This window comes from Procambarus clarkii, chromosome 18 (assembly GCF_040958095.1).
Source record: "Procambarus clarkii isolate CNS0578487 chromosome 18, FALCON_Pclarkii_2.0, whole genome shotgun sequence".
NCBI lineage: Eukaryota > Metazoa > Arthropoda > Malacostraca > Decapoda > Cambaridae > Procambarus > Procambarus clarkii.
The window spans coordinates 1,903,314-1,916,078 of NC_091167.1; the positions used below are offsets into that span (position 1 = coordinate 1,903,314).

Consider the following 12,765-nt stretch of genomic DNA (forward strand, 5'->3'; position numbering starts at 1 on the left):
GTTTTCCTGGATTAATATATTTTCTCTAATTTTTTTATTATGAAATGATAAAGCTACCCATTTCATTATGTATGAGGTCAATTTTTTTTATTGGAGTTAAAATTAACGTAGATACATGACCGAACCTAACCAACCCTACCTAACCTAACCTAACCTATCTTTATAGATTAGGTTAGGTTAGGTAGCCGAAAAAGTTAGGTTAGGTTAGGTTAGGTAGGTTAGGTAGTCGAAAAAACATTAATTCATGAAAACTTGGCTTATTAGGCAAATCGAGCCTTGCATAGTAGGCTGAGAAGTGCGTTCTGGCTACTAGGACCTACCTAACCTAACCTAACCTAACTTTTTCGGCTACCTAACCAAACCTAACCGATAAAGATAGGTTAGGTTAGGTTAGGTAGGGTTGGTTAGGTTCGGTCATATATCTACGTTAATTTTAACTCCAATAAAAAAAAATTGACCTCATACATAATGAAATGGGTAGCTTTATCATTTCATAAGAAAAAAATTAGAAAAAATATATTAATTCAGGAAAACTTGGCTTATTAGGCAAATCGGGCCTTGCATAGTAGGCTGAGAAGTGAGTTCTGGCTACTAGGTACGACATATATATATATATATATATATATATATATATATGTATATATATATATATATATATATATATATATATATATATATATATATATATATATATATATATATATATATATATATATGTCGTACCTAATAGCCAGAACGCACTTCTCAGCCTACTATTCAAGGCCCGATTTGCCTAATAAGCCAAGTTTTCATGAATTAATGTTTTTTCGTCTACCTAACCTACCTAACCTAACCTAATCTAGCTTTTTTGGCTACCTAACCTAACCTTACCTATAAATATAGGTTAGGTTAGGTTAGGTAGGGTTGGTTAGGTTCGGTCATATATCTACGTTAATTTTAACTCCAATAAAAAAAAATTGACCTCATACATAGAGAAAAGGGTTGCTTTATCATTTCATAAGAAAAAAATTATAGTAAATATATTAATTCAGGAAAACTTGGCTTATTAGGCAAATCGGGCCTTGAATAGTAGGCTGAGAAGTGAGTTCTGGCTACTAGGTACGACATATATATATATATTATATATATATATATATATATTCAGTCTCCGTGGTGTAGTGGTAAGACACTCGCCTGGCGTTCCGCGAGCGCTATGTCATGGGTTCGTATCCTGGCCGGGGAGGATTTACTGGGCGCAATTCCTTAACTGTAGCCTCTGTTTAACGCAACAGTAAAATGTGTACTTGGATGAAAAAACGATTCTTCGCGGCAGGGGATCGTATTCCAGGGACCATAGGATTAAGGACTTGCCCGAAACGCTACGCGTACTAGTGGCTGTACAAGAATGTAACAACTCTTGTATATATCTCAAAAAAAAAATATATATATATATATATATATGTCGTACCTAGTAGCCAGAACGCACTTCTCAGCCTACTATGCAAGGCCCGACTTGCCTAATAAGCCACGTTTTCCTTAATTAATATATATTTTATAATTTTTTCCTTATGAAATGATAAAGCTACCCATTTCATTATGTTTGAGGACAATTTTTTTTTATTGGAGTTAAAATTAACGTAGATATATGACCGAACCTAACCAACCCTACCTAACCTAACCTAACCTATCTTTAAAGGTTAGGTTAGGTTAGGTAGCCGAAAAAGTTAGGTTAGGTTAGGTTAGGTAGGTTAGGTAGTCGAAAAAAAATTAATTCATGAAAACTTGGCTTATTAGGCAAATCGAGCCTTGCATAGTAGGCTGAGAAGTGCGTTCTGGCTACTAGGTACGACATATATATATATATATATATATATATATATATATATATATATATATATGTCGTACCTAGTAGCCAGAACTCACTTCTCAGCCTACTATTCAAGGCCCGATTTGCCTAATAAGCCAAGTTTTCCTGAATTAATATATTTACTATAATTTTTTTCTTATGAAATGATAAAGCAACCCTTTTCTCTATGTATGAGGTCAATTTTTTTTTATTGGAGTTAAAATTAACGTAGATATATGACCGAACCTAACCAACCCTACCTAACCTAACCTAACCTATATTTATAGGTAAAGTTAGGTTAGGTAGCCAAAAAAAGCTAGGTTAGGTTAGGTTAGGTAGGTTAGGTAGACGAAAAAACATTAATTCATGAAAACTTGGCTTATTAGGCAAATCGGGCCTTGAATAGTAGGCTGAGAAGTGCGTTCTGGCTATTAGGTACGACATATATATATATATATATATATATATATATATATATATATATATATATATATATATATATATATATATATATTATTAAATATGACCGAAAAAGTAAGATTAATAATTCTAACACGAATTTTCTCAATCTTTCGTACATTACGCTTCACTGTTGGAGGTAAATCAAAAATCACTTCTCCAAAATTCATTTTTATTTTTAGTCTGACGCGACACGGGCGCGTTTCGTAAAACTTATTACATTTTCAAAGACTTCACAAATACACAACTGATTAGAACTTGCGTTTCCCTGATTTTATATCTACATTTGAGTGAGGTGGGAAGGGTGATGTGGCATTACATTTGAGTGAGGTGGGAAGGGTGATGTGGCATTAACACAAGACAGAACACTAGGGGATATTAATAGGGTATTAAAAGTATCAACTTGTGTTGATACTTTTAATACCCTATTAATATCCCCTAGTGTTCTGTCTTGTGTTAATGCCACATCACCCTTCCCACCTCACTCAAATGTAATGCCACATCACCCTTCCCACCTCACTCAAATGTAGATATAAAATCAGGGAAACGCAAGTTCTAATCAGTTGTGTATTTGTGAAGTCTTTGAAAATGTAATAAGTTTTACGAAACGCGCCCGTGTCGCGTCAGACTAAAAATAAAAATGAATTTTGGAGAAGTGATTTTTGATTTACCTCCAACAGTGAAGCGTAATGTACGAAAGATTGAGAAAATTCGTGTTAGAATTATTAATCTTACTTTTTCGGTCATATTTAATAATATATGTCTACAGGAAAGACTGCTACCAAAATATACTAATATATATATATATATATATATATATATATATATATATATATAAATATATATATATATATATATATATATATATATATATATATATATATATATATATATATATATATATATATATATATATATATATATATTATATTGGACGACTCTCAGTGGGAGCAAGCAACCCTTCCTGTAAGATTCGGCGGCCTTGGTGTCCGCACAGCCTCCCAAATTGCTCTACCAGCCTTCCTTTCCTCCTCTCATGCATCGCACGACCTCGTCAGAGATATTTTACCTGCAACCCTGAGAGATTCAGCAGGAATACACGATCCTGCTTTCACTGAATGTTCAAATCAGTGGGATGTTCTTGCAGCCCCAGCCACCATTATAGAGCCAACAAAACAACACAAACACTCCGGCTGGGACCACCCTCTAGTGGAAAAAGTAGCTGATGCCATGCTCAGCTCCGCAACATCAGACAAGGAGAAAGCCCGCCTCAGAGCAGTGCGTGCCCCCCATGCAGGAGACTTCCTCCTGGCAGTACCCATGTCAGCAATGGGCACGCGCCTAGATCCAGAATCCCTTCGTGTAGCAGTGGCCCTCCGCCTTGGTGCCCCAATTCACACTGAATACAAGCGTATTTGCAACAGGGTGGAAGCAGACCAATACGGACTGCATGGGTTGCATTGCGGAAGCACAAAGGGCTGGCATGCAAGACACAGCGAGGTCAATGACATCATCAAGAGAAGCCTCGTCTCAGCTGGGTGCCCAGCGGAGAGAGAACCTCGCATCCTAGGGGTCCAAAACCCGGATTTCCCCGCACATCGCCCTGATGGCATCACCATCTACTCATCACCATGATGGCATTCCATCTACTCATGGAAGGAGGGTAGACAGTTGGTGTGGGATTACACATGTGTATCCACCCTGGCTGACACCTATGTACACTTCGGAGCTGATCAAGCAGGTGGGGCGGCCAACCACAGGGAAACAGCAAAATCACTCAAGTACAGGCGACTGGAAGGTCAATACCTCTTTGTTCCCATAGCGTCTGAGACGCATGGCCCATGGGGCAAGAGTGCCTTGGGATTTCTCAAGGAATTGGGTTCCAAGCTCATTGACGTCACCAGAGACCCAAGGGCTTCCAGTTTTTTGTTTCAGCGTCTCAGTGTGGCGATCCAGAGGGGAAATGCTTGCTGCGTCCTCGGTTCCTGTCCAGAAGCGGAGGAGCTTCAAGAGATCCATAACCTTTAGGCATTTGTCTTGTATGTTTTGTAACCTTTAAATACACAATAAAGGAAAAAATGTATATATATATATATATATATATATATATATATATATATATATATATATATATATATATATAGACATATATGTCGTACCTAGTAGCCAGAACGCACTTCTCAGCCTACTATGCAAGGCCCGATTTGCGTAATAATAAGCCAAGTTTTCAGGAAATAATTGTTTTTCGACTACCTAACCAACCTAACCTAACCTAACTTTTTCGGCTACCTAACCTAACCTAACCTATAAAGATAGGTTAGGTTAGGTTAGGTAGGGTTGGTTAGGTTCGGTCATATATCTACGTTAATTTTAACTCCAATAAAAAAAAATTGACCTCATACATAATGAAATGGGTAGCTTTATAATTTCTTAAGAAAAAAATTAGAGAAAATATATTAATTCAGGAAAACTTGGCTTATTAGGCAAATCGGGCCTTGCATAGTAAGCTGAGAAGTGCGTTCTGGCTACTAGGTACGACATATATATATATATATGTCGTACCTAGTAGCCAGAATGCACTTCTGGGCCTACTATGCAAGGCCCGATTTGCCTAATAAGCCAAGTTTTCCTGAATTAATTGTGTTTCGACTACATAACCAACTAACCTAACCTAACCTAACTTTTTCGGATACCTAACCTATCCTAACCTATAAAGATAGGTTAGGTTAGGTTAGGTAGGGTTGGTTAGGTTCGGTCATATATCTACGTTAATTTTAACTTCAATAAAAAAAATTGACCTCATACATAATGAAATGGGTAGCTTTATCATTTCATAAGAAAAAAAATTAGAGAAAATATATTAATTCAGGAAAACTTGGCTTATTAGGCAAATCGGGCCTTGCATTGTAGGCTGAGAAGTGCGTTCTGGCTACTAGGTACGACATATATATATATATATATATATATATATATATATATGTCGTACCTAGTAGCCAGAACTCACTTCTCAGCCTACTATTCAAGGCCCGATTTGCCTAATAAGCCAAGTTTTCCTGAATTAATATATTTACTATAATTTTTTTCTTATGAAATGATAAAGCAACCCTTTTCTCTATGTATGAGGTCAATTTTTTTTTATTGGAGTTAAAATTAACGTAGATATATGACCGAACCTAACCAACCCTACCTAACCTAACCTAACCTATATTTATAGGTAAGGTTAGGTTAGGTAGCCAAAAAAAGCTAGGTTAGGTTAGGTTAGGTAGGTTAGGTAGACGAAAAAACATTAATTCATGAAAACTTGGCTTATTAGGCAAATCGGGCCTTGAATAGTAGGCTGAGAAGTGCGTTCTGGCTATTAGGTACGACATATATATATATATATATATATATATATATATATATATATATATATATATATATATATATATATATATATGTCGTACCTAGTAGCCAGAACGCACTTCTCAGCCTACTATGCAAGGCCCGATTTGCCTAATAAGCCAAGTTTTCATGAATTAATTGTTTTTCGACTACCTAACCTAACCTAACCTAACTTTTTCGGCTACCTAACCTAACCTAACCTATAAAGATAGGTTAGGTTAGGTTAGGTAGGGTTGGTTAGGTTCGGTCATATATCTACGTTAATTTTAACTCCAATAAAAAAAAAATTACCTCATACATAATGAAATGGGTAGCTTTATCATTTCATAAGAAAAAAATGAGAGAAAATATATTATTTCAGGAAAACTTGGCTTATTAGGCAAATCGGGCCTTGATTAGTAGGCCGAGAAGTGAGTTCTGGCTACTAGGTACGACATATATATATATATATATATATATATATATATATATATATATATATATATATATATATATATATATATATATATATATATATATATATATATATATATATATAATATATATATATATATATATATATATATATATATATATATATATATATATATATATATATATTATATATATATATATATATATATATATATATGTCGTACCTAATAGCCAGAACGCACTTCTCAGCCTACTATGCAAGGCCCAATTTGCCTAATAAGCCAATTTTTCATGAATTAATTGTTTTTCGACTACCTAACCTACCTAACCTAACCTAACCTAACTTTTTCGCCTACCTAACCTAACCTAACCTATAGAGATAGGTTAGGTAGGGTTGGTTAGGTTCGGTCATATATCTACGTCAATTTTAACTCCAATAAAAAAAATTGACCTCATACATAATGAAATGGGTAGCTTTATCATTTCATAAGAAAAAAAATAGAGAAAACATATTAATTCAGGAAAACTTGGCTTATTACGCAAATCGCGCCTTGCATTGTAGGCCGAGTACGACGTTCTGGCTACTAGGTACAACATATATATATATATATATTATATATATATATATATATATATATATATATATATATATATATATATATATATATATATATATTATATATATATATATATTATATATATATATATATATATATAATATATATATATATATATATATATATAATATATATATATATATATATATATATATATATATATATATATATATATATATATATATATATATATATATATATATATATATATATATATTATATATTGTGACGGTAAAGCGTTGGTGTTCGGCTGTTTCAAAAGCTAGGGGCAGGGCCTCGTCACATAATAGAAAAAAGAGAGAAAAGCTGGAGCTTTCGTCTGTGGTAAGGTAATGGGAAGACACACAAAACACAAGTAAATTAACAATGAAATTTTAATTACTCTAGAAAAACAAGACATGAATAAAGTTAATCACATAAAATATGAAAGACAAGTCAACAAACAAAATAATATGAATAATCACTGGCAAATGAAAAGTTACGTTAAGACAAGTGATTTACAGTGATAGCAAAATAAAATATGAATGCTGGAATACTGGCTTCGAGCTGCCACCTCCCTTAGTACACGGAAGCCAAGACTTAGTCTACCAGCGAGAGATGTCAACTGCTTGGAGCACTGAGATATTCTGACGATACTGCCGCACTGCAGCCCAGACGTCGGCTTGAGGCGGAGGTGGAGGGCAGGTGCGACGGGACACCAGCCAATCAGCGACAGGCAGGCAAAGGATGAGCAGTTTGCTGGTTACGGTGGCTGGTAGCAGGTGTCACTGTGTGCTGGGTACGATTTGCTCTCTGGGCAAAACGTTTGGCGATACTTGGTGGACGTATCTTCTATATTATCTTGTATATTGACGTATTTTGTAGGGAAGAGCAGGCTCAATCTCTCTTGAAAGAGATTATCGTCACAATATATATAATATAAATATATAATATATATATATATATATATATATATATATATATATAATGTGAATGTGAACAAATCGCGGAATTCAGATATAACACCATCAATGGTGTCCAAGAAATGTGTAAGTACTTCATTCATAATGATGTGCTACCAGAAATCCTAGCGAAGTCCCCAAAGATTGCTTAATGTAGGTGCAGCCTGCACATGACTGTAAAGCTGCCGTCCAGTTGGGTGGGTGTGGAGCACATGACTGTAAAGCTGCCGCCCAGTTGGGTGGGTGTGGAGCACATGACTGCAAAGCTGCCGTCCAGTTGGATGGGTGTGGAGCATATGACTGTAAAGCTGCCACCCAAACAAGCCTGAATGGTCCCCAGGACTATATACAACTGAAAACTCACACCCCAGAAGTGACTCGACCCCATACTGCCAGGAGCAACACAACTGGTATGTACAGGGACGCCTTAATCCGCTTGACCATCACGACCGGACATAAGGAAGTGATAGCCGAAGCTATTTGAACCACTTCCCCGCCAGCACTCGGATGGTAATCTTGGGCGTAGCATTTTATCAAATCACCTCATTCTTTGGGGCACACGTGAGGAACAAAAATGCAAACAAGCCTGAATGGTCCCCAGGACTATATACAACTGAAAACTCACACCCCAGAAGTGACTCGAACCCATACTGCCAGGAGCAACGCAACTGGTATGTACAGGGACGCCTTAATCCGCTTGACCATCACGACCGGACATAAGGAAGTGATAGCCGAAGCTATTTGAACCACTTCCCCGCCGGCACTCGGATGGTAATCTTGGGCATAGCATTTTATCAAATCACCAAATAGCTTCGGCTATGACTTCCTTATGTCCGGTCGTGATGGTCAAGAGGATTAAGGCATCCCTGTACATACCAGTTGCGTTGCTCCTGGCAGTATGGGTTCGAGTCACTTCTGGGGTGTGAGTTTTCAGTTGTATATAGTCCTGGGGACCATTCAGGCTTGTTTGGGTGGCAGCTTTACAGTCATATGCTCCACACCCATCCAACTGGACGGCAGCTTTGCAGTCATGTGCTCCACACCCACCCAACTGGGCGGCAGCTTTACAGTCATGTGCTCCACACCCACCCAACTGGACGGCAGCTTTACAGTCATGTGCAGGCTGCACCTACATTAAGCAATCTTTGGGGACTTCGCTAGGATTTCTGGTAGCACATCATTATGAATGAAGTACTTACACATTTCTTGGACACCATTGATGGTGTTATATCTGAATTCCGCGATTTGTTCACATTCCATTATATAATGACGCAAAGTAAGCAAATAATTTTGCTGACAGAGTTTACATTTAGTCAAATTTACATCAGCAGATGTTACAAACTCCCAGAGGTACTTCAATACCATTTGTTGTTATATAAATATAATTGTGTATAGTTAGGCCTACATTAAGTTTGGTTAGTTTAATTGTTTAGATTCAGTAGCCAATTAATTGTATATTTCGTGAGTGAAGCATTTACACACGTGGGATTCGAACAGACAACGTAATGAATCCCGTGATGAGTCACGTGATGAGTCCCGTGATGAATCACGTGATGAGACCTGTGATGAATCCCATGATGAATCATGTGATGAGTACCGTGATGAATCATGTGATGAGTCTTCTAACGAATCTCGTGATGAGTCCCGTGATAAATCACGTGATGAGTCTTGTGATGAATCCCGTGATGAATCATGTGATGAATCACATGATGAATACCGTGATGAATCATGTGATGATCTCATGATGAATCCCCTGATGAGTCCCATGAAGAATCACCCGATGAGTACTGTACTGAATCACGTGATGAGTCTTGTAATGAAACACGCGATGAGACTCGTGATGAATCACATGATGAATCCTGTGATGAATCACGTGATGAGTCCCGTGATAAATCACATTATGATTCTCGTGATGAATCATGTGATGAGTCCCGGGGTGAATCCCGTGATGAGTCTCATGATGAATCATGTGATGAGTCTTGTGATGAATCCCGTGATGAATCATGTGATGACTCCCGTGATTACTCACGCGATGAGTCCCGTGATTACTCACGCGATGAATCATGTGATGAATCACGTGATGAATACCGTGATGAGTCACGTGATAAATCATGTGATGAGTCTTGTGATGAATCACGTGATGAATCACGTGATTAGCCTTGTGATGAATCTCGTGACGAATCATGTGATGTGTCCCGTGATGAGTCCCGTAATAAATCACGTGATGATTCCCGTGATGAATCACGTGATGAGTCTTGGGACGAATCACGTGATGAGTCCAGTGATAAATCACGTAATGAATCATGTGACGAGTACCGTGATGAAACATGTGATGAGACTTGTAACGAATCACGTGATGAGTCTCGTGATGAATCACGTGATGAGTCTTATGATGAATTACGTGATGAGTCTTGTAACGAATCACGTGATGAGTCTCGTGATGAATCACGTAATGAGTCCCGTGATGAGTCCCTTAATGAATCCCGTGATGGGTCTCATGATGAATCACTCGATGAGTACTGTGATGAATCAGGTGATGAGTCTTGTAATGAATCACGTGATGAGTCTCGTGATGAATCACGTGATGAGTTCCATGATGAATCACGTGACGAGTCCTGTGATGAGTCTTGTGATGAATCACGTGATGAATCCCGTGATAAATCACGTGATGATTCACGTTATAAGTCCCGTGATAAATCACGTGATTGCTGTGATGAATCCCGTGATGAGTCATGATGAATCACGTAATGAGTCTTGTGATGAATCCCGTGATGAATCATGTGATGAGTCACGTGATGAGTCTCGTGATGAATCACATGATGAGTCTTGTGATGAATCATGTGATGAATCACTTTATGAATACCGTGATGAATCACGTGATGATTCTCATAATGAATCCCGTGATGAGTCCCATGATGAATCACTCGATGAGTACTGTGATGAATCACGTGATGAGTCTTGTAATGAAACACGCGATGAGTCTCGTGCTGAATCCCATGATAAGTCCTGTGATGAACCATGTGATGAGTCCCGAGTGAATTCCGCGATGAGTCTCATGATGAATCACGTGATGAGTCTCGCTCTGAATCACATGAGTCCTGTGATGAATTACGTGATGAGTCCCGTGATAAATCACGTGATGATTCTCGTGATGAATCAAGTGATGAGTCCCGGGGAGAATCCCGTGATGAGTCTCATGATGAATCACGTGATGAGTCATGTGAAGAATCCCGTGATGAATCATGTGATGATTCCCGTGATTATTCACGTGATGAGTCCCATGATGAATCCTGTGATGAATCACGTGATGATTCCCGTGATTAATCACGTGATGAACCATGAGGACTTATCATCACATGATTGTGATGAATCATGTGATGAACCATGTGATGAGTCGGTGCTGGAGAAGAGTTGGAGGTTGGTGGGTGATGGTGCGGGAAGGTGTTCATCTCCAGACTGGTGTACCAGCTGGGTGAAGACACACGTGGGCCATTGTTTACCGGCACGGACCCCCAGGAGCCGTCCACCCACAAACAATGGCCAATTGCTCGTTAGTTCAGCCGCGAAACATCTTGTTTATGAATGACAATGTTTTACATGCGTCCCGCAACTGATGTAACTCACAAGTTTCCTCCAACATTATATTATTTTGTCTATGGTCACATTGCACCTTTATAAATAGTTGACTCGCTGGAACTACAAATAGTTACCGACAAAACTTAAACATCGAACCTACAGATATATGTCGTATGACGATATATATATATACATATAATGTATACATATATATATCAAGTAACAATTTATACTTGAGGAAAAATTAAACTTGAAAACAAAGTGTATTAATACTGACTAAGAACAAGTGGCTCAGTGGTAGCGCCCTGGACAGAAAGGTTCGACTCGTTACAGACTGCCCACAACAGTTACTTAACTCCTAAATACCTATTTAATACTACATGAACAGGTGCCCAACCATTTCTGCTACGTACGGGGATCGAACCACAGAGTCCCTGATACTGAGTCGAGGACGAAGACCACTACGCTACAGGAACGGCCAAAGTAGGCCCTGCTGACAACAGTTCTAAGTTAAATGGATATTGGAGTTCAGCTCCTGAACTCACTATATTCCACTATCATGGGAGAACAATATAGGAGACCCACCTACCACTGTCACTGACAGGACAGGTACATGGGGGAACAATACCGGAGCCCCACCTACACCTGTTACTACCACTGACAGGACGGGAACATGGGGAAGACAATATAGGAGCTCCTCCTATTTGTCATAATTACACAAACTTTCCAAATGTTTCTTCAAAATCAAATAAGGTGAATAATGTAAACTAGTAACGTTAAGGGTGTTTGAAGGAGAGTTTACTCACCCGTGAGTGAGAGCTGCGGTGAGAGCGAGGACACAGAGGAGGCGGGGACAGTGGTAGGACGCCATGGCAACAGGCAACGAGACGTCCAGGCTGGCTGGCAGCCGGTGAGCAAGTGACAGTGGGAGCTGCCTCTTCTCCCTCACCTTGTCCGGAGGAAACGAGTTCCCCCCCCCCCCCCACTTCCTCTGGCTTCCCCATCATCCCCCACCCCATCGTGTCTCCCACAGGAACTCCTCCCAGTCCCTTCCTCAGGTACCCCTCCCCGTCCCTCCCTCAGGCACCCCCTCCCCTCCGGACAACATAACCCCATCCAATTATAAAATCTAGAATATTCCCCAGTACTTCTACACACCTTAAAGAAAACTAACATGCAACAGCTACAAGCAGTGCGCTATAAGGCACTAAGGAGAGCAGCAAAACACCGTCCACCATATGATCAAACAGTCCAGCAGCTCCATGAACTCCTGAACATACAGCCACTAAACATCAGACTGCAGCACCAAGCCATCAGGGTGTGGAACACCATCCTAATGTTAGAGGCCCCATTGTTAGAAAGATTACTCCAAGATGAGACGCCCCACTCCCACAGCTGGTGGCCCAAGATGAGAGGCCCCGCTAACACAGCTGGTGGCCCAAGATGAGACGCCCCGCTCCAACAGCCGGTGGCCCAAGATGAGACGCCCCACTCCCACAGCTGGTGGCCCAAGATGAGACGCCCCACTCCCACGGCTGGTCGCCCAAGA

At 39.1% G+C, this 12,765-nt stretch overlaps 1 protein-coding gene across 1 annotated transcript in view; it reads right to left on the reverse strand.

The window, feature by feature from the left end:
* Positions 1 to 12,548, reverse strand: part of LOC123749092 (murinoglobulin-1-like) — a 267,218-nt gene extending 254,670 nt beyond the window's left edge. The window contains exons 1-2 of the mRNA XM_069326609.1: positions 12,523 to 12,548; positions 12,023 to 12,147 (exon numbers count right to left, since the gene is read on the reverse strand). Coding sequence (XP_069182710.1) covers positions 12,023 to 12,147; positions 12,523 to 12,548 — 151 coding nt within the window. The remainder of the gene's footprint in view (positions 1 to 12,022; positions 12,148 to 12,522) is intronic.
* Positions 12,549 to 12,765: the final 217 nt, after the last annotated feature.